Source organism: Portunus trituberculatus, chromosome 30 (assembly GCF_017591435.1).
Source record: "Portunus trituberculatus isolate SZX2019 chromosome 30, ASM1759143v1, whole genome shotgun sequence".
Lineage (NCBI taxonomy): Eukaryota > Metazoa > Arthropoda > Malacostraca > Decapoda > Portunidae > Portunus > Portunus trituberculatus.
The window spans coordinates 1,643-25,602 of record NC_059284.1 but is presented as its reverse complement, the minus strand read 5'-3'; the positions used below and the strand labels follow the sequence as shown (position 1 = coordinate 25,602).

Genomic DNA, 23,960 nt, shown 5'->3' with positions numbered 1-23,960 from the left:
TTAAATCTAAATAAATACAGTCAATCCATCCATCTCTCTCTTGTACTTTATCAACTATTCTAGAATAGAAACTCAATAAATTTGTTACACATGACCGACCTTTTCTAAAACCAAATTGGCTATTTGATAATAATTTGTTGTCTTCAAGAAACTCAATCCATTGCTTCTTTATTACTTTTTCACACATCTTGCATATTACACTAGTTAGTGATACCAGTCAGTAATTTAAAGGTTCTTCCTTCCTTCCGCTCTTATATATGGGAACCACCTCAGCTCTTTTCCACTCCACTGGCACTGTTCCATTTTCTATTGAGCATTTTATGATGTTGTATATAGGACTTGCTAGTTCTTCCCTACATTCTTTCAGTATTCTGCCTGAGACTTCATCCGTCCCATTGCCTTTTCCTCATCTAGTTCCGTCATCAACTTTTTATTTCAAGCTTGGTTACTTTAATCTCTTTCATATAGACAGTCTCTATTACCCTGTGGTCTTTCAAATTTGGATTCCTTAGTAAAGACCTCATGAAATTTACTATTTAACAGTTCTGCCATACTTTTGGGTCTTCCACCATTCCGTTCTCTCCTTTTAACCTTTCTATTGTTTCTTTTTGTCTTATTTTTCCATTTATGAATCTGTAGAACAATTTTGGTTGTTCCTTACATTTTTCGACAATGTCCTTTTCATAGTTCCTTTCTTCTTCCTTTCTCACCTTAGCATATTCATTTCTTGCTGTTTTGAAATTTTCTTTATTTTCTGGATTTCTGTTTCTTCTCTACCTTTTCCATGCTCCATCTCGTTTCTCCTTTGCCCTAGCACATCTTGCATTAAACCAATCTTTCTTTCCTTCTTCTTTAGGTCTATATTTCGGGACATATTCCCTGACTCCTGTTTTGTACATTTCAAAAAATGACTTATATTTCTCTTGAACCGTTTCTGAGTTTTCCATCTCCACCCAGATTACGTTTTCAAAATAGCTCATGAGGTTCTCAATATCAGCCTTTCTGTAATTTAATCTGTCTCCTTTCTATGATTCATCTCTATCTTCCTTTTCTTCTCCTATATCCATTTCTAATATTATATGGTTACTCTTTCCCAATGGGCACTTATATCTTATCATCGTTAATTTGTATATCCCTTGCAAATAAACTAGACCTAATCTTGCCGGCTCATCGTTTCCTCTAAATCTTGTGTTTTTCTTTACTCTTTGGACCATCAAATTATCTATCATTAGGTTCAGGAATCTATCTCCCCAGGCTTCTTCCCCCATACCACTTTCATAATTTTCCCAGTCCACCTCCTTACAGTTGAAATCTCTTACTAATATCATTTTTCTCCTTTCTTTAATGATTCTTGTAAGACTCCTTATTGTGTCATTTATCATGTCTTTATATTCTTGATTAGTCCATGAATTTGTTTTTGGTGGCACATATGTTCCAATGATTGTTAACTCCTTTTTATTAATATGTATCTTAATATACAGTATTTCTGATTTTCCTTCCCAAAACTCCACTTGATTTACCACTATCTCCTTCTGTCCCTGTCTAACACATCCCCATTTACTACTAATACTTTACTCCCTGCTGAATCTAACGTCAAAATCCCTTCCATACTCACTCACAGCATTCAGTATTTCCTGCAGCTCTGCATGCTGCTCGCTAAGGACCACCACATCATCCGCATACAGGAGAATGCTCAGCACATCATTCCCCACTTTCACTCCTAATCCTGTTCGCCTCACTCTCGCTGCCAAACTGCCATCTCCTCCACATATAGGCCAAATAGTAAAGGGGAAAGAACACAGCCTTGTCTCACTCCTCTCTCATTACTCATCCATCCAGTCACCAGATCCCCCATACTAAACACCGCTCTTGTATTCTCATACATACTCCTAATGATTCTCACTATCTTCTCACTCACCCCGACTTTTTCTAATACCTTGCACAGCATTCTCCTATCTACTCTATCATAAGCCTTCTCTATGTCTAGAAAAGCTAAATACTTCTTCCTACCGTCCTTTCTCGCTCTCCCTATCACTTCATTTACTACATACATGTTATCCTCACCTCTTCTATCCTTCCTAAACCCAATTTGTTCCTCACCCATTACCCTATTTCTTTCTATCACTTCACTCAGTCTTTCATTCAACACACCACAGAATATCTTACACACTGAATCACACACTGCAATTGGTCTATAGTTCCTAATTTCCTTCCTACTTTTACTACCTCCTTTATGTATAAGTGTCACTCTACTTTCATTCCAGGTTGCAGGCACTCTCTCATCCTTCCAAATCCTTCCAAAAAACTCATGCAGCCCTCAATCACTCCTCGACCACCCTCTCTGTAAAATTAATTCAGAATTCCATCGATACCCGGAGCCTTACCTCTCTTTAGTTTCTTTACATACCTCTCAATCTCATCCATACTGATCTCTTCATTCATTCCTTCCTCTATTTTCCTACCTAGGGTGATGTTTCCTAAGTTCCTAGCTGGCTCATTCACTCCTCCAATAGCTTTCCATCTCACTAATCATTTCCTCCCTTTCCCTAATTCTCCTTCCATTCACTACTAACTCTTCTACATGGTCTACTTTATTACCTTCCTCTCCTCTTAAAAATTTATACCATTCCCTACCTCCTTCTTCACCCTTTCTCCTAAGTTCCTCAATAATTTTCCTCTCCTCATTCCCTCTGGCCCTCCTGATTAATGCCTTCACCTCTTGCTGCTTACTCCTATACTCTTCCCACATTCTATCATACTCTATTCTCTCTACCTCACTGTTCTGTCTGTACCTTCTAAGGCTCCTACATCTTCAGTTGCCTTCAGTTGCCTTCTTTCCTTCCTCGCCCTGTCTATGTCTTTGTTCCACCACCTCTTCCTTTTCCTTTCCCTCCCTTTACCTCTTGGTTCTGTCCTACCAATACTTTCCTCTGCAGCTATGGCTAGTTTCCTAACTAAACCCCTATTACACTCATCCACTCCTCTCTCTGTCTGTAGTCCATTCTCACCAGTCTTCCATTCCATCTTCTCTATCGCTTCTCTAAAACTATCCCAGTCTGCCTCTCTAACTTTCCACCTTCCCTTCCCCTGTGTAGTCACTTTCACCTTCTCCTTCACACACTCATACTCCAATACCATAACATTATGGTCACTTGCTACATCAATCTTTCTCTCCTCATTCACCCACATGCCTTTCACTCGTTCCCTCGCTTTGTCGTTAACCACCATGTAGTCAATGACAGATTCACTTTCCTTTCCACACCATGTCACTCTACCCTCTGCCATGGTCACATTCAAAATCTCAAGCTCATTCATCTCCACAAAATCTAATAGCAATTGTCCATTCCCATTTACTTCCTCACCCAATACTCCTATATGACCATTCATGTCCCCCTTCACAATTACTCTTTCATTCTTATTCTCTTGTACCAGCCTTTCAACAATCCCATATTTTCTTTCATTCTCAGCTCTCGCTTCTGCTCTTTCAACGGTCATGTAGCACACAATTAATATTATTTTCTCTCTGTCCCTACCTACCTTATACTCTAATCTCACTGCCATAACATCCTCACTCATCTCACACTCCCTTACGTCTATCTCCTCTATGTCCACGCCTACATCTAATCTTACCATTACTCCAACCCCTCCCCCCTTCCTCTGCTGCTTACTCCTACCTTTACCTATCATTCTAAAACTCTCTGACTCCAGTTCTACTCTCTCTCTTAGCTGAGTTTCAGTTACACAGACTATCTCTACATTTCATACATTCATTTCCCTGCTGAGGTCTTCCATTTTTCCAACATCCCATCCTCTCACATTTACACATCCTATCCTCAGACACCCTTTCTCTCTCGTCAGTCACTCCCTTTCACACTCCTGCCTCTTTTCCCTCATCTCACACAATCTCTCTGTTGCAGTCACCCATTCAAGAAACCTTCTGCACATCCTCCTGTCCCCCTCACTATCCAGGTATACACCGTCCCTGTCATACACTCCTGGTGGCAGGGCACCGCCCAGGTCTAGGAAGCTGACACCGTAGTCCCCTTCCCTCTTGCTACATTCTATCTTGATGTCTAGCACCTCCTGTCTCAGCAGCCTATTGGTTTCCTTCCTCAATTCCTCATATCCTTTGCTCTCCTTCGGCCTACCTAACACCCCAACTACTGCCACTCGCACCTTCTTCTCCCTCTTTACCTCCCTCACACACTCCATCACCTTCTTGACTGTCTGCTCCGGTCCCAGCTGCCTGAGGCCATTGCCACCTCCCTGGAGTATGAGCATGCCTTCCTGCAGGCCTCTCATATTCTCCCTAGCTGCCTCTACCACCTCCTCTACACCTTTCCCACTCAAGCTCACCAGTTTGCTCTTCTCCCAGTTTGTCTTCTCCCCCGTCATGGCCATGTACGTGTGGGCCCTCTTCACCATACTATCCCCCACACACACTATGGGCCACTTTGTCTTTCCACCCTGGGGTACCCTTTGGGGAGGGGCCACCACAGCAGCCCTCTCCTTGGCAGCAGGATGGGCCTCAGCACCCGTTACCTCCGCCACTACTGCCACCTCAGGGTCTTGCCCAACAGGAGGGGTAGGTGAAGCCCCTTCCCTAACCCTGATGGAGTCTGCTGTGGCCACTGCCCCAGGCAGCATACCCTTAGCTACACTAGCATACTCCCTGGCCTTCCCAGCACCCTCTGTCCCCGCCTTGACGACCTCGGCCTCCCTTTCCTGACTCTTCCTCAGGTTCCTAACCTCTTCCCTCAAGGACCTATTTTCCCTCTCCACCACACCAAGACTCCATTAGCCCCTTAATCTCGTTGTCTAGCCTGTGCTGTTCCTTCACCATGGTCTCTCTCTCCTCCCACATCCACCTCACCGTTTCCGCATATTTTTTCGCCTGGGCAATGCACCTAGTGCACACCCAAGGCATCTCCTCTTCCATCTGCAGTTCCCTATACAGCCCATCTCCCACCTTTTCACATTGGGCATGTAGCCACGTTTGGCACAGGTCGCATTGCAGGCCATTATCCCTGTTCTCCACCTCCTGGCTACATACCCCACTACTTTGTTCTGCACGTCTCCCACATTTCTCCTCGGCATTAACCTTGGCAGTGAAGTTGCACTCCTTGCAAGTCTTTTTCCTGACAGACCTCAATATAAAAACAAAAAACAAATAACAAAATGGTACAAAAATAACCAAGGGGGACAGACAACACACTCACCCTGTTGTTTACAACCTCGCCAGCAAGTTGTGGGCTTCCCTTATCTACCTAAAATTAATCTCGCTTGAGCAGTGTAGTCTTGAACAGGGTAGCCAACCAGATGAGTAAATCAGGTGAATGGTATCCAGTAACAACCTTAATTCCACATTTGAGAACATGATAAACTTACTATATTCATTATTTACATTCTTATTATCAGTTTCTCCAGATATGTATATATATATATATATATATATATATATATATATATATATATATATATATATATATATATATATATATATTAAATACTATTAGGGATATCACACAACCCTGTCTTCCTCCCATATTGTTCTATAAGCATCCCGTACTCACTAATCCAAGGCTGAATTTTACCTCAATATCTTCACACAGATTTTCTATCACTTTCAAGATCTTTCTGTAGTTATGAACACCTGAATACCTACGAACACGACACCGGTCGTCGCGACGCCAAACAGCCAGCCAATGTTGAAAAGAGATATGAGGGAATATGAAAAGTGGTATGCCTGATATTAAGTAAGTGCCCAATGCAGAAAGATGTATCCAGTATTTACCTTTGTGATAAATTGATCGTATACCTTAGCGATGAAGCCATCCCGCACACAGTTTTAGGTCGAAGTGCTGTCGTTGTTATGGTTGGCTGTTTGATCTTGATATTGATCTTGGTAGTTCAGGTGACAAGAACTTATGTACAGTGACATCCACATTTCTTTCATTATATATATATATATATATATATATATATATATATATATATATATATATATATATATATATATATATATATATATATATATATATATATATATATATATATATATATATATATATATATATATATATATATATATATATATATATATATATATATATATATATATATATATATATATATATATATATATATATATATATATATATATATATATATTGTTGCGAAGGTGTATTGCAGCAGCCTCCCAGATATGTACGTGTGCCTGTGTGAGTGTGGAGCAGCGTCATAAGAGAGTACATATGGGTAGTACATATGAGTACATATGTGCAGACTTTAGCTAGAGGGTGAACGAGGTGTTGGTTGCTCGTGTTTATGGAACTGTCACACATTAATGGAAGGGACGCTGAGCTAGGCCTCCATGACGGAGGAGATGTGACCCCGGATGTCACGGGGAGATAAGAGAGTGTGTGTGTGTGTGTGTGTGTATGGGTGAGGGCACTGGCCAGCCCTGGGATAATTGTCATACGGTACCGTGTAAATAAGGCATGCATGTGTGAATTGCTTATAGCCAGCATTATCAGGGATATATTGGTAATTAGCGGTTAAGGTAGATAGCGTTACCTAATAAGCTGAAATAGACTCGTAAGGACATTGCCTGGCAGGTGCGACGGCACAGGAGGCGTGGTCTGTGGGGCACTGTGTGACACCGACGAGGACAGAGGAGAGGAGTGTAGCAAGAGACCTCGAAGGAACAAGTCGTACTCTGGGGAGCAGTCAGAGAGTGAACGAGAGACAGAGAGACAGTGAAGTGCCTGACGAACTAACAAAGTTACCCGTACTTTGTTGCCGCCCCCTGCCCCGTCCTGTGTGCCGCCGCCACCTGTTCCCGGTGACTCGTGTATAGTTGTTGTAATATAGAGAAATAAGGAAGAAGTGTTTCCTTCTCCCCACTCTGTGTGACTGAGCTGAGTGAGAGTGGGTGCTATAGCAGCAGACAGCCAGGCCTGAGAGAGCGATCTGCCCGCCGCTCCACCCCAGCCGCGCCGCGCCACCCAGGTAAAGTCCTTCTCCCTGACACACACGCCCCGAATCCCGAGAAGATTGTGAGGCGTCCCCTCCCTGAAGAAGAAGCTGAAGGAGGGTCGCAGCACTTGGTGTCAGGAGTGGGATCCAAAGGGCGTCTTGTGTGTTGTGGCGGAAGGCAAGGTACTACCTGACGGAGGTACAATGGCTGACGGCGAGCAGATCGTGAAGAAGGAAGTTGTGGGCGAGGAGCCGCCTTCAATGGCTGAACTCATGTGTATGTTGGTGGCGATCCAGCAGGAATTGACTACCGTCAGGCACGAAGTGACTACCGTCGGACAGGGATTGATTACCGTCAGGCACGAAAACGAACTCCAATGTGCGACGCTGAAGAAGGAGATGAAGGAGGAGTTGGGGGCGATGGCAGATGCCATGCAAGCGACGGCAGGCCCAGTGAAAAGAATGAGTGCTCAGTCGCACAGCGCTCATCCCGTCTGCTCTGGGCTAGCGTCCGGCTGGCGGGGTGAGACCGACGAGGAGTCTGAGGGCGACGAGACGGAAAACGCCCCTCGGACTGTCTCCCCACCCTGCCCTCCGCTAGCCCTTCCCGCAGCCGCCCCACCCAAGACTGCCTCCCCACCCCACCAACGGAAAGCTCGCTCTCCCCCTGCCGCCTCCCCGCCTCGAGCTTCCTCCCAGCCCGCGGCCGCCCCCTCTGCGCCCCCCAGGCGGCCTAGACCACAGGAGTTCGATGGAAGGGTGTCGCTGGAGGCTTACCTGGCCCAATTCGAAGTCGTGGCTCGAGCGCAAGGCTGGAGTCAAGAGGAGCGCGCCCTGAATCTTGTGACAAGTTTGATGGGGCCAGCCTTGGAGCTGTTAAGTCAGTTAACACCTGCACAACAGGAGTCCTACACCGACGTAGTGGGCGTCTTGGAGAGGCGTTACGGACACCAGTACCAGGCAGAGGTGTATCGGGCGAGGTTCCGGGCCCGAGTCCGAGGACCCGGATCTTCACCCAGTAGTAAAGTGGCTGGAGGAAGGTCAAGGTCGCCCTGGCGAGCAAGAAGTGGCAGCCCTGAGCCCAGCTACGAGATTCTACTGGAGGCAGTGGGACACGCTGAAATTGAGTAGAGGAGTACTGGTGAAGAAGTGGCTGACACCTAACGGAGGGATGATGTACTGGCAGACAGTCATTCCTCGTGATATGAGAGCTAGCCTGATGCGGGAGATGCATGAGGGCGTCGCCAGTGGGCATCTAGGAGTGAAGAAGACACTCAGTCGCCTACGACAGCGGTTCTACTGGCTGGGGATGCGCAAGGATGTACAAGAATGGTGCCGAGTGTGCGACACCTGTAACGCCAAGAAGGGACCAGCACGGAAGGGTAGAGCGCCGCTACAGCTGTATCAGGTTGGAGCCCCGATGGAGCGAGTAGCAGTAGACATCGTGGGGCCGCTACCCGCGACTGCAGCTGGCAATCGTTACATCTGTGTTGCCATGGACTACTTCACGAAATGGCCCGAGGCGTACGCACTGCCGAACCATGAAGCAGTGACTGTAGCAGAGGTACTGGTGGAGCAGTTCTTTACCAGGTTCGGTGTGCCTGGAGAGCTGCATTCCGATCAAGGCCGCGAGTTTGAATCGGAGGTATTCGGCGAGTGTTGCCAGCTAATGGGCCTGCGGAAGACGAGGACAACACCACTGAGGCCGCAGTCTGACGGGATGGTGGAGCGCTTCAACAGGACACTGGCTCAGGAACTGGCCAAATACTGTACAGAGGGACAGACAGAGTGGGACCGGAAGCTTCCCGCTCTGCTCATGGCATACAGGTCTGCCGCGCACGAGGCCACCACCTACACGCCGGCCCGGCTTATGATGGACCGGGAGCTTCGCCTGCCGGTGGATTTGACAACAGGACGCCCTCCAGATGAAGAACTGCCTACTGTGGCCACGGACTACGCCATAGCACTGCAGGAGCGGCTAGTGGAGGCTCATCATCAGGTGCGAGGACGACTTAAGCTGGCAGGCGAGGCCATGAGACACCGCAATGACCGGGGAAGTCGCGCGGCTGAGTTTGCAGTTGGCGACAAAGTGTGGCTTTACAACCCCCGCCGGCGGAAAGGTCTTTCACCGAAGCTGCAGAGCCCGTGGGAGGGGCCGTACACTGTCATCAAGAAGGTGTCGGAGGTAACCTTCCGTATTCGTCGAGGACAACGCGGGAAGCCCAAGATAATTCATGCTGACCGACTGTGGAGATGTACCACGGGCCGGGGAGGTTCACCTGGGGCCAAGCCCCGTGTGACAGCAGCAGTGAGGAGGAGAAAGCTGCGCTTGCCATAGTAGCAGAGGACGTAACGGGGCCTGACGCCGGCCTCGTGGGCAGCGAGGACGGTGGAGCGGGGACGAGCGGGGATGAAGAAGCTAGAGTCAGGAGTGGGTGACTCACCGCCAGCCGCCGCCCGCCGCCCACCCCGCCAGCGTCGACCACCACGGAGATTGCAGTGTTGGTTGCTCGTGTTTATGAAACTGTCACACCTTAATGGAAGGGACGCTGAGCTAGGCCTCCATGACGGAGGAGATGCGACCCCGGAGGTCACGAGGAGATAAGAGTGTGTGTGTGTGTGTGTGTGTGTATGGGTGAGGGCACTGGCCAGCCCTGGGATAATTGTCATACGGTACCGTGTAAATAAGGCATGCATGTGTGAATTGCTTGTAGCCAGCATTATCAGAGATATATTGGTAATTAGCGGTTAAGGTAGATAGCGTTACCTAATAAGCTGAAATAGACTCGTAAGGACATTGCCTGGCAGGTGCGACGGCACAGGAGGCGTGGTCTGTGGGGCACTGTGTGGCACCGACGAGGACAGAGGAGAGGAGTATAGCAAGAGACCTCGAAGGAACAAGTCGTACTCTGGGGAGCAGTCAGAGAGTGAACGAGAGACAGAGAGACAGTGAAGTGCCTGACGAACTAACAAAGTGTTACCCGTACTTTGTTGCCGCCCCCTGCCCCGTCCTGTGTACCGCCGCCACCTGTTCCCGGTGACTCGTTTATAGTTGCTGTAATATAGAGAAATAAGGAAGAAGTGTTTCCTTCTCCCCATTCTGTGTGACTGAGCTGAGTGAGAGTGGGTGCTATAGCAGCAGACAGCCACAGGCCTGAGAGAGCGATCTGCCCGCCGCTCCACCCCAGCCGCGCCGCGCCACCCAGGTAAAGTCCTTCTGACTCTCTCCCGGGACACCGCGCTGACCACACCTCTTCCCCGCTCTCCTGTACAAGGCAACAGCTCGCCGGTTCGCCCGCTGCTTGAGCTGCTCTGCCTTCCTTTGTGTCCCGGTGTGAGACGGCTAACCTCTCTCTCTCTCTCTCTCGAGGTAACATAAGAGAAAAGGAAATTGCCACGACGAGTTCCCGCGATGGAAGTGGACGTCGAAAATGCGGGACTCTATCTCTCCAGGCAAATGTGGGCAGCCAGATACACCCCCTGACGACATCCCGGGAAGGTCCCGCTGCTGCACTGCCCAAGACCATCCCCAAGCCCCGGACGAGTACGTTAAGGCCTCGTTCCTGCTCCGAGGTACGGAAGGGGAGCGTCTTTTCGCCAACCCGGCCAAGGTCTCTCGCGTCCTCCACGACTCCGCCTTCGGGAAATACATCCTCGAGGGGGAGACTCGATCCCAAGGGAATGGCTCATCCCTGATAGTGGCGGTGTGGGCCCACACCCTCCCCAAGGTCCCCATGCTACAGTCGCCCTCCTTCACCCTAGGTGAGTGGCCTGTTACGTGCCGCAGAGCAGACCGGGATAGCGGTACCTACCACTACGCCAAGGTGGGGCCCCTGGCGGACGACACCACCCTTGAGGAGGTCCGGGATGGCTTCCGTGTCCTGGAGGGAAATGAGGTGGTGGAACTCACCTGGCTTCCACCCCACAGCCTGCCACGCTTCGCCACAGGGAAGTGGCTCAGACTCAAGGTGAGAGGTTCCCCACCCAGCAAGGTAGCCATCGATCAGCTGGTGTTCTACCCACGGCCCATTCTCCTCCCCCTCCTGCGCTGCCCCGGGTGCCTTATGTTAGGGCACTCCATCAACACCTGCAGGTCCTCGGTCCGCTGTGCCCGTTGCAGTGGCACCCACCCCTCCCGGAAAGGTGACAAGGACGAGGTATGTGGCAAGCCCTTCCACTGTTTCCAGTGTCGAGGTTCCCATGGGCCCCGGTCACTTCATTGCCCCCATAACCTCCATGCCCAGCAGCTGTACACCCGCCTGGCGAGTGAAGGCACACCCCTTCCTGAAATTAACAAGCAGCTGAGGGCCCTCCAGTTGCCCCGACCACAGCGACGGACTCCTACAACAGCCACCCCTTCTCCTACCATCCCAACCCGCTCGGCTGCTCCGTTGCCACAGGGAACAGGTATGCTGCTCTGCAAGACCTACCCATTGAAGCTGCTAATGTCGCCCAGGAAGAGGACACCATGCCCACTCCTCACATCCCTACACCACCTGCTTCCCATGTTGCCCACCATCGGAGGAAGCCAGGTAGGCGATCGGGTGTACAGCCTCCTCCGCCCACCCCGATACCTGATGCTGAGCCAGGGCTCCTGCCTGTCACGGTTGAGGCCGAGATCCACCACCCTCCCAGGAATGCTCGTCACCCACAGACACCCCACCATCACCCTCGTCAAGCACCTGGCCAGTATTCTAGCCTACCTCCACCTTCTCGACCCTCCTCTCCACCCCCAGGACTCCGCCATTCCTACAGCCACTGTCAGTACGTCTCCCTCTGTATCTGAGCTCCTCCCTAGCATCCTCGACCTCCTTTGGCATGGCTACCAACTCTACCAGAAAGGAGTGTCTTTCCCGGACATTATCACCACCCTCTGGCCCTCTGTCTCCACAATCCTGACTACCTTCTTCCCATAATGGCCCTCTCCTTTATGTTGTGGAACGCCCGATCCCTTCTCCGCAAAACGCAGGAACTAGAAACCCATTTAGGTGACACCCTCCCATCTGTGGTCGGCATATGTGAGACCTGGCTTCCCCCTCATCTTTCTCTCTCCTTTCCGGGATACAACATCATCTGCAAAGATCGTGGTCAAGGACGTGGAGGAGGCGTCCTTCTCGCCATCCATGACTCCCTCGTCTCATCGCCTCTCCCTATCCCTCAGTCTCAAGATGGGCGTCTGGAGGTTGTTGCGGCCAGGGTTGGACTTGGTGGTGGCTGGCTCACGGTGGCAGCCTGCTACAATCCTGGGGGTACAGCTGGCCACCGAGAGTTTATGCACTACTTCTCCGCCCTGCAGCCTCCAGTGCTTATAATGGGGGACTTTAACGCCCATCATACATGTTGGGAGCCTGACCTGTCACCTCACCACCACAACACATCTGGCAATGCTCTCTTCCAAGCCTTGTTAGATCTGAAACATGTCTCCCTCCTCAGCCCTCCCGGACTAGCGACCAGGTTTCATCCCCATACTGGTGCCGCCTCGGTGCTCGACCTGTTCCTTGGGGACCCTACCTTCAAGGACTCCACCTTCTGCACTGGACCTTACATGGGCAGCGACCACCTCCCTCTCCTCGCCTCCCTCCCACAAGTCTCCCCACAGCCCCAACCTGGCTGCATGCCTCGCTGGAGGCTCAATTCTTCTGGCTGGCCCCAGTACGTGGCTGTGCTTCCCTCCTCACTGGACACCCAACATCTTCCCCTGGATGAAGCCGCAACAACCATTGCTGGGGTGCTGTCCAAGGCTGGCACAGCTGCCTTCCCACTCATCACCCGTCGTCATCCACGCCGCCCTGGGAATCTCAAGAACTATTTTAAAACGTAAACTGGGAGGAGATGGAAAACTCAGAGACGATGCAAGAGAAGTGTAACTTGTTTTTGGAAATATACAAAACAGGAGTCAGGGAATATGTCCCGAAATATAGACCTAAAGAAGAAGGAAAGAAAGATTGGTTTAATGCAAGATGTGCTAGGGCAAAGGAGAAAAAAGATGGAGCATGGAAAAGATGGAGAAATAGAAATCCAGTAAATAAGGAAAACTTCAAGGCAGCGAGAAATGAATATGTTAAGGTGAGGAAGGAAGAGGAAAAGAACTTTGAAAAGGACATTGTTGAAAAATGTAAGGAGCAACCAAAATTGTTCTACAGATTCATAAATGGAAAAATTAGGCAAAAAGAAACAATAGAAAGGTTAAAAGGAGAGAACGGGATAGTGGAAGACCCAAAAAGTATGGCAGAACTATTAAATAATAAATTCCAGGAGGTCTTTCCTAAGGAATCCAAATTTGAAAGGCCACAGGGTAATAGAGAGACAGTCTATATGAAAGAGATTAAAGTAACCAAGCTTGAAATAAAAGAGTTAATGAAGGAACTGGATGAAGAGAAGGCAATGGGACCGGATGAAGTCTCAGGCAGAATACTGAAAGAATGTAGGGAAGAACTAGCAAGTCCTCTATACATCATAAAATGCTCAATAGAAAATGGAACAGTAGCAGTAGAAAGGAAAAGAGCTGAGGTGGTTCCCATAAGAGCGGAAGGAAGGAAGAACCTTTAAATTACAGACCGGTATCACTAACTAGTGCAAGATGTGTGAAAGAATAATAAAGAAATAATGGATTGAGTTTCTTGAAGACAACAAATTAATATCAAATAGCCAATTTGGTTTTAGAAAAAGACGGTCGTGTGTAACTAATTTATTGAGTTTCTATTCTAGAATAGTTGATAGAGTACAAGAGAGAGAGGGATGGGTTGACTGTATTTATTTGGATTTAAAAAAGGCGTTTGACAAAGTGCCACATGCAAGATTACTATGGAAGTTAGAGGATAAGGGTGGCTTAAAAGGAAGCACTTTGAGATGGATAGAAAATTATTTGAGGGGGGAGAGAAATAAGGACGGTAGTTAAAGATATGAAGTCCAAGTGGAGAGCAGTAGAAAGCGGAGTGCCACAGGGGTCAGTATTGGCACCAATACTTTTCCTCATTTATATTAACGACATGCAAGAAGGAGTGAACAGCTACATAAATATGTTTGCAGATGATACGAAACTGTGCAGAGTTACAAAGCAAAAGGAGGATTGTGAAATACTGCAAGAAGATCTAAATAAGATCTGGGAATGGAGTAAAAAGTGGGAAATGGAATTCAATGTGAACAAAAGCCATGTCATGGAAATGGGAAAGAGTGAAAGACGACCTATGGGAATCTATAAGATGGGAGATGGAGTAGAACTAGAGAAAGTAAAAAAGGAAAAAGACTTAGGAGTGACGATGGAAGAAAACAATCAACCGGTAAGCCATATTGATAGAATTTTTAGAGAAACATATAATTTGCTAAGGAATATTGGAGTAGCATTTCACTACATGGACAAAGAAATGATGAAGAAATTGATAAGTACTATAATAAGACCCAGATTGGAATATGCAGGAGTAGTGTGGACCCCTCATAAAAAGAAACACATAAGAAAGTTGGAAAGACTACAAAAAAATGGCTACAAGAATGGTTCCAGAATTTGAAGGGATGATATGAGGAGAGACTAAAGGCTATGGATCTGCCAACCCTGGAACAAAGAAGAGAGAGAGGATATCTGATACAAGTTTATAAATTGGTCAACGGAATGGGCCAATTGGATAATGAGAAACTGATCCTGAGAGAAGAATATGACATTCGAAGCACAAGATCGCATAGTAAAAAGCTGAGAAAAGGAAGATGTCTGAGAGATGTTAAAAAATATAGTTTCCCACAAAGTTGTATTGAGACGTGGAATAGTTTAAATGAAGAAGTAGTGTCTGCAATGAGTGTGCATACTTTTAAAGTAAGATTGGATAAGTGTAGATATGGAGACTGGGCCACACGAGCATAAAGCTCAGACCCTGTAAAACTACAACTAGGTAAATACAACTAGGTAAATACACACCGCGTAGTGTAGACACACCGCGTAGTAATGGTTAGCACGGTCGACTCACAATCGAGAGGGCCGGGTTCGAGTCCCGGGACGGCGAGGCAAATGGGCAATCCTCTTAATGAATGGCTCCTGTACACCTAACAGTAAATAGGTACGGGATGTAACTCGAGGGATTGTGGCCTCGCTTTCCTGGTGTGTGGAGTGTGTTGTGGTCTCAGTCCTACCCGAAGATTTGTCTATGAGCTCTGGGCTCGTTCCGTAATGGGGAAGACTGGCTGGGTGACCAGCAGACGACCGAGGTGAATTACACACACACACACATATATATATATATATATATATATATATATATATATATATATATATATATATACACACACACACACATATATATATATATATATATATATATATATATATATATATATATATATATATATATATATATATATATATATACACACACACACACACATATATATATATATATATATATATATATATATATATATATATATATATATATATATATATATATATATATATATATATATATATTTATATTGTTACGTAATTACGTAAGTTGTTTGAGTTATCCCCTCTCCGGTGATCCTGTAAATGAGAGAATGGGGTTGTGGAGGGGGAACATTAATTTTTCTTTTCTTTTACTTCAAGGAAAACTGAATAACTGTACTTTATTCATTTCAATGCATGACTTCGCTAAAAAAATATATAAGTGATGGACAAGACATGAAGATGCCATAGGTAAATTAAATATAGTAAAGGTACTGGTTATAAAAGTGAAAATGAGGCTGATAATTTACCAAATATTTACTATTATGTCCTCTCGAGTTACCCAGTGTAATATATTGAGTGAGGAAAAGAAACACTGATAAGGTTGTGATGCTGTGGTGTATATCTTGTTTGTTCTAGAACAAATCCTCTTCACTGTGCCTTCAGATATACCAGCTGCACTTGCTGTCCTCTTCCTCGCTTGATTTATTGGTAGAAGTGGTCCTTGCAAGTTTTTATCTATTAATTCTGTAGACAAACTTCTTCGTTTGGCTGTACAACACACAGGCGAGAAAGTTTCAGTGCATTCTTCCATTGTGGCGACCAAATGAGAAGTGAGTCGATATGCACCTGCGTGGTGACCTGACTCCTCCCCCTTTCCCCAGGGGAAATCCCGCCTTGGGTCGACTGGCAACGTCGCCTGTCCTGACATGCCACATCGTCATACATGTCAATGAAATACCTTCGTTTGACTTGGTATATAAGACTTATTTGCATCACCTGCTATTTGATTAAATATTCAGAATATTCTTAGAACGGCGGTTGTTGATAATTTTGTGATTATAGAACCATGAGTAATATAGGCTAAATGTTTTGGTTGGAAATCTGGCAGAAGGCAAACAACACCCTGTGGGTCACTACAATTCATAATAGTAGTAAGTTATATATAGTATAATAGTAGTAATTTATATACAGTTTTACTACAGCGAGGGAAGCGAGGCACACAACTCACAGGCAGGCACTCACTCAAACAGGCAGGACTGACTCGGGAAACACTTGGTACAGCTTCTTACGTTTACTTGGGTAATAACACAGTACAAACAGGCAATACAGGGTCTTGCGCAGGGCGAGTGTGGAGACGGACGACAAGAGTAACTCACTGAAGCTGGCGGATACAGGATCACCGGAGGACCAGACTGTCCTCACGCAGGATCAGGAGAACTGCTGTCACGTTCCCCACTTTTCGACAGTTAACTCACCCTAAATCTAATTTATTCCACGTTCAGGACACGACACAGAAAAAAAAAGTTTAAACAACATGAAATTAAACAAAGGCAACGGAAACACTCATTGACCTAACTTACAATTTATTTAATCTAGTCATAACTTACTATTTACAACTTACAGCGAAAGAAAGACAAAAAGTATCATACAAAAAACAAGCCTGGATAACACCCCCGCAACTCTCCGTACCCACGTGGTTCCCGATATTATCGACCACGTGCAAAGAAAACTAAGAAGAAAGGAAACTATAACCAATTTACACGGCTCGTAAAATGGTAAACACACTCAACATGAAAAAAAAATAAAAATACGGGTGGAAAGAATGCGGACACACCAGCAGAATCCTAAAACCCTGAAAATACTAATAGAAATTGCAAAAAAAAAAAAAAAAAAAATGACAAACTCACGTTTACCCTCTATTAGTAGGAGCGAAATTATTGTACAAAACACCCTAAAACTTCCTATTGCTAGCTATAGTACGCAAACACATACCTTGGTGGTTTATAACTTAGCCACTAATCACAACACGTGTATCTCCATTGGTCCACGTGGCTGTCCCAGCTGGAGGTGTCAGGCCTCCTCTGGTGACCCAGCTTGACCCCCTTAACGAGTGAGCGAGAGCGAGGTGTGCAATCTTTACTGATAGCTTTACATGAAACATACAACAAAATAAACATGAAAAATTACAAAAAAAAGAGCTACCAAAGCGAGGCTTAAAGTTGGCCCGCCCAGTTTACAATACAATACAATTTTGGCGCAGTGGCAGCGAGGTCCGTAGTGGCCAGGACTACGGGTCGTAGATCCTGGCAAGCTCCTCGTCTGTCAGGTCTCGATCTTCGTTCAGGAGGAGGGTGTCGAGTGCCTCCCGATCCTCCTCATCTAAGCCGTCTTCCGGGTCGTTGTATTCCACCCATTCTTGCTCGCCCACGTGGTCAAAGCGGGGAGGAGGACGGGTGAGGGGCCTGGCCGTCAGGAGAACGGCCGGGATGGGGACTCCGTCACGGACGCATCTTCTCACCAGGGGAGGGCTGTCTCGTGGGAGATCCGCTCACACATCGCCGTCTGCTCCTGCTCGTAGAGGTGCTCGAACCGGATCAGGAGATCGACGAGTTCGGGCTCGCTGAACAAGTAGGTCGGCCTGGTCTGCGTAGTGCGGCTGCTGGTGGCGTCCCCGTCGAGGCGGGTCTCCACTGCTTTCGCCGCGGCGTCCTTGGTCGTGGTCGGGGAAGCACCGGTGGTGGGAGTTACTGCAGGGGGCTGCTCCTCGCTCCTCCTTGCTGCAGGCCTTGGCGGGTCCACCTCCATTGATCCTTCCGGGCCTGGTGGTGGTAGGGGGACGGCGCACTCCGTGGACGTCTTCCTCTTCCTCCGTTTTCTCTGTCGTCGACGTCTCGGTCGCTTCTGTGCCATCTCCGGTGGCGGTAGCGTCTCTTTCTTCTCCGCTGGTGGTGGTCTTGGGTCTCTCCGAGGGCTCCGCAGCATGGTCCCTGGAATCCGACGAAGACGTGCAGGGCACCTGCGGTTCCAGGCGTAGTGCCCGTTACCGCAGTTGGGGCACCTCGGCGTGGGGCGCGCACTGCCAGACTTCAGCTGGCGCACACAGCCTCTCGTCTCGTGGTCCCCGCTGCACACTGCGCAGATCTCCGCCGTCCGATGACACTGTCGTTGCCTGTGTCCGAAGGCCTGGCACCGGTAGCAGCGCACAGGCTCCGGAACGTAGCGGCGGCAGGAGAAACGTCCCCAGCAGCCGAGATCAAGCGAGGCGGGAACCCGTCCCCGCAGCGTCAACAAGACACTCCGGGTGGGAAGCCGTCGTCCGAGGCCGGCCGCGTAGTGGCACCTCTCCGCCGCAGCCACGGCGGAGTGCTCCAGTAGTGGCTCCAGGGGAAGCTGTACAGGGTATCCTTGCAGGACACCCCGCGTCGTCGCCTCCCTCCTCTGCAAGTCTATCCCGCGTGCTCGTCCTGCAGCCAGTTCTTGCAAGGTGGTGGCGTGGCCCCAGTCCATGCCGCGGATGAAGAAGTCTCCCGTCCGGGAGATCGTCACTCGAAGACGCAGCTTCAGCTCGTCCTCCATCCACCGTACCGCCGCGTAGAGGTTGTCGAAGTCGGAGGAGACTAGTCTCCACTCCGGCAAAGGTCCGCTTCGATGGTCATCGTCATCGCCTTCGTCGCGCTGCATCCTCCGCCGAGCCTTCTTACTCCCGACTCTGGCCCAGCCGTAGCAGTCCCCTTCGTCAGAAGCGGGTAGCTCTGAGGGGCGCTTGCGGTTGGAGGCCATGGCAGAGGTGGGAGCAAGCTCGACCATCCTCTGCCAGAAAGAGAGCAATGTGCGGCTTGGAGCTGGAGAGGATGTGTTGTCTCGATGGCTGCTGCTGGTCCAATGTGTGACGCGAGAGCGAGGTCAAGCGCGCTCATTGTTAAAGGCTGCCGGCGCCTGGGGCAGAAAACATATCGTCCGGCAAAACATACTTAATACTACAAATATAAAGAATTTCGTCCCTAACATCCCCACCTACAACACATAACATATTAAAGAAATACACTCTCATTAACTAATAATGAATATAAAAGAACTTAAACTAATGTACAATAATATGGTATATTATTACTAGTTGCCCACTCAACCACTGGTCCAAGGAGCGCGGAGCTGGGCAAAAGAAATAGATGGGTAACTTAATCAAAGTCACACCGTGACAGACCTCCCTCACAAAAAAAAAAAAAAAAAAAAAAAAAAATTGCTGGACTAGGAACTAACGACGGCCATTTTCTTCAGGACCTCCGGCCTGGATAGGTCAGGTATAACATTATCCACACCTTTCGCATGGGTGATCATCAATGTATAGTTCTGAAGAAACAAGCTCCATCGAGTAAGATGTTGATTTTTCATCTTAAAGTTGGCCAAATAACTTAATGGCTTATGATCAGAGAACACTGTGATAGGCTCAGACGGGAGCACGTAAAAATTAAAGTGGTCCAATGCCAAGATAAGCCTCAACAATTCCTTTTCCAGTACAGCATAGTTCCTCTGTGCATTATTCAGCTTCTTATTAAAATATGCTACTGGATGATCCACTCCCTCAGCATCTTCTTGGAGCAACACTGCTCCCACTGCTCTGTCACTTGCGTCACAAGCTAACTTGAAACCTCTATCAAGACATGGAGATCTGAGCAAGGGGTAGGAAGTTAACGCAGCTCTCAAACTCTGAAATGCCTCTTCGCACTCACTACTCCACTTAAACACTTTGGTCTTCGTCAGCAAATCCATTAGTGGCAGAGCCAAGGCCGCAAAGTTTTTGACATAATGTCGGTAATAACCTACCGCCCCTAGAAATCTCCTCACCTGCCTCTTGGTGTTAGGCACGGGCATTTGCTAGATGACATCCACCTTAGCAGAGGGAGGTGACAGAACACCTAACCCCACTAAGTGGCCTAGATATTGTACCTGTGCTTGAGCAAAAGAACACTTGGAGAGGTTTAGAACTAAGTTAGCGTTGTGGAGGGCGGTGAACAGAGATTCCAGCTAGCTATGTTCTACCCATGAGTCAGAATAAACTATTACATCATCCAAGAAAATAGTCACTTTAGAAATATCACCCAACACTACTTGCATGAGACGCTGGAAAGTAGCAGGTGAGTTACATAATCCAAATGGTAGTCTCAATGGAAGATATGTCTGTCCCAAAGTAGAAAAGCAACATACCTCCTGTGCTTTTGGGGTAAGACCTATTTGTCAGAACCCCTTAAGGAGGTTTAGTTTAGTGATAAACTTGGATTCCCCTATCTTCTCAATACACTCTTCAACTCTAGGTAAAGGGAATGAATCTTTCTTGGTCACGGCATTTATCTTCTTGAAATCAATGCAAAGCCGCTGGCCACCGTTGCTCTTAGGTACCAAGACAACAGGAGAACACCATTCACTAGCCCCTGGGCGAATGAGCCCCAACTTAACCATCTCATCTAGCTCACTCTGAATCAAAGGTGCCTTGCGTGGGTGAACCCTGTAGGGTGATTGCTTAATTGGTGCCGCGTAGTAAAGTACCACAAGTACATCTCCTGGGTTAAACTCCCGTTGCCTTGCTCCTTTGTCAAACCAGTGCTTGGCACGGGACTGCGACTCGTTCAGGTGCTCTGCAGCAAGATGCCAACACTTGAAAAAGTTTGTGCCTTACATCACCAACCCAATTTAGCAAGCTGAAACTCTGCTCATCAGCCTCCCACAATTTTTCTTTTAAGTGATATAAGGGACCCCTAACTCTGTGGGCAAAGATTAATTCAAAAGGGCTAAAACCAGTGCTCTCTGAAGGAGAATCACGCAAAATAAAAAGAAATATGGTAAATCATTATCCCATTGCGAGGAGAATTCTAGTGCAAACTTGCGCAAGAGGCACTTCATCGTCTGGTGACTACGTTCCAAAGCCTCTTGGCTGTGAGGGTGATAAGGGCTGGAAGTACAGTGCTTGATCCCGATGGATTTTAAAAACTCCTTGAAAACACCACCTACAAAACATGATGCTCGGTCTGTCTGGATACTACTTGGCACTCCAAATAATGAAAACAAGCTAAGCAAGAAATTAGTAACCGTTTTTGCAGTTATTTTCGTAACTGCAGTGGCATGAGGATAACATGAAGCTAAATCTATTGCAGTAATCAAATACTCGGGAGTGGACCTACCACATTAAGCTGAAGACAGGAGATGGGCTCCGGGAGGTGTGGAATCTTTACCAGAGGCGTTGGCTTGATCTTCTGATTTGGTTTTCCCACTTTCTGGCAGATCGGTTACCTTTGACAGTGCTTCGACACTGCCACCCGCATTGATGGCCAGTAAAATTGCCGCTGGATTTTCTCCAAGGTTTTTCAGGTGCCTAGATGCCCGGAGAAGCATCCATCATGACCCACTTCCATGATGATTTGTTGATATTTTGAGGGTACCACTATTTGTTCCACGGCCGCCCATGGAAAGTCTGCTTGGGAAAGGTTGGTGGCAGCCCCCTCCTACACAGCACCCCATTCTTGAAATAGTAAGTGGTAGTGGGACCTGCGTCTGGTGCCTGGCTTTGAGCTTGTTCCATCAAGGTCTGCAGTCCTTCGTCCTCCCTCTGGGCCTTTATCAGCACCTGTCTGCCAGTCCGCAATTCGCCTGTGGACAAAGGAGATGAGAGAGAAGAGTGATCGAGAAATAGACTTGCAATATCTAAGTTTCCCCTGTCATCCTCTTCACTTTCATTTGAACTTGCTTCCGTTCGTGCTAACTGGGCTTTAGTTGTCATGGAGTGAGTAACTTCACAATGGGGAAAAGTGTGGGACATCTTTGCTTCCAAATCCAACAACATTGGGGAAGCACTGGGGAGTGTTTGTACGAGTAACACTGGCGGGGATGGGTTTCCTATCTTCCCTCCGGCCAGGTCGTTTCCCAATATTAAATCCACCCCATGAACTGCCACTCTAGCCACACCATCAAAACAATTAGAGTGCGAGGTCACGTCCACCAATGGCACAGAGTTTTACCCGCAATCAATGAAAAAATTACAAATTCCCTTGTCTCTCGTCCAGAAATAACTCCTTCCTTAATCAGCGTTTGCAATGCCCCCAGAAAATCACAGTATAGTGACTGCACTGTGCTCATTTCCACAAGATACTTCACCTGTGGAAAGAAAAGCTTCATACCCCAACCCAGGCTTGTTGCCATGAGATTCCTGCCTCACTGATCCTGAGTACTCATTTACCTGGCTAAGCTAGTTGATCAAACCAATAGGCTTGGCATTCCTAAGCGCCTCTGCCCTGGGATTCACTGGCTGGTTAGCAGAAAAGACAGGTCTAGTCTTACCGTTAGGAAGATTGGTATTATGAGGATTACCACAATGTAGACACTGCCAACAGAAGTCTGCCTTGTGCCCAGGACTGCCACAATATTGACACCTGTAAGGAACGGTTGGGTTAGCAGTGAGAGGAGTAGGCTTCGAACTGCCCCAGTTACGTGGGTGTAATAAGGGCTGGACGTAAGGTTCTGGTCTGCCTCTGGGGTGAAATTGGCTTGGTTGTCCTGTGCCAAGGTTCTGTGGATGAGGGCATCGTTCCCGTCTTGACAGCATAAATTTATCCGCTAAGGCTGCCGAATTCCTCATTAGTCTTACATTCCTTCTCCATCAAAAAGACCGCGATATCCCGGGAAACTGTGTTGGAAAACTCTTCCAGGAGTATCATCTCTACTAACTCCTGGAATGATTCTACTCCCAATGCCCTCTTCCAGTTAGCAAAAGCTTCCCTCTTAGCACGTGCTACCTCTAAGTGACTCCAGGCTGACTGTTTCTTAATGCCTCTATTTGCTGCCTATATGCCTTGGGTACTAGTGAGTAGGCGCGCAGGACGTGGCGCTTCACTACCTCATAATTCTCCGCTTCCTCATCTGGCAACGCCATGTAAGCCTTCAAAGCCTTTCCCGTGAGACTTTGCTGTAATAGCAACGTCCAACTGCTATGGGGCCATGACAAACGATTTGCAAGCCTTTCAAAACTTGCAAAGAATTCATCTAGATTGTTCTCCTGGAAAGATGGGATTAATTTGATTGCCTTCCCTAAATCAAATTCACCTGAGTTGTGAGAGCCATTTACACCATTATTCCTACCAGCGCCTAAAGTAGCTAGTTTAATCTGGTTCTCAATGGTACAATTCCTAGCCTCCTCTAATTTAAGCTGAAGCTCTAAATGTCTGGTGTCTGCGTCTGCATCTGCCTCTGGGTAAGAGCTTCCCACGTGGGTATTAGACAAAGCATGAATTGGCGTTAAGTTTTCCCCCTCTGCTGCATCACGGAGGCACTCCGCCCTACTTTCGTCTCCAGTTTCCTCTTCATTTAGTGTTAACTGCTGCAGCACTAAGCTGAGGAGCTCAGGTTTACGAAACCCACTAAGTTCGTTCAAACCAAAGTACTGCGCGGTCCTTCATAATTCAGGCACGGTTAATTTCCCTAATACCTCGCGTGTAAGTTGTCTCATAAGGAATGTACGAACGTCCGCTTCAGATTTAAGAGCCATACTTAAGCTATTACGCGTGAGACAAGTAGCACTACTGTTAGGAGACACACGTGGATAGCAAGATTGTTACTAGGGAGAGTTTAAACGAGCGTGTTATCCCGGCGAGGTCGCCACTGTCACGTTCCCCATTTTTCGACGGGTTAATTCACCCTAAATCTAATTTATTCCAGGTTCAGGGAACGACACAGAAAAGAAAGTTTAAACAACATGAAATGAAACAAAGGCAATGGAAACACTCATTAACCTAACTTACAATTTATT

At 47.5% G+C, this 23,960-nt stretch overlaps 1 protein-coding gene across 1 annotated transcript in view; it reads right to left on the bottom strand.

Moving 5' to 3' along the window:
• Positions 1 to 5,873, bottom strand: part of LOC123510745 (39S ribosomal protein L40, mitochondrial-like) — a 219,326-nt gene extending 213,453 nt beyond the window's left edge. Inside the window, exon 1 of the mRNA XM_045266097.1 lies at positions 5,795 to 5,873. Coding sequence (XP_045122032.1) covers positions 5,795 to 5,835 — 41 coding nt within the window. The 5' untranslated portion in view covers positions 5,836 to 5,873. The remainder of the gene's footprint in view (positions 1 to 5,794) is intronic.
• Positions 5,874 to 23,960: the final 18,087 nt, after the last annotated feature.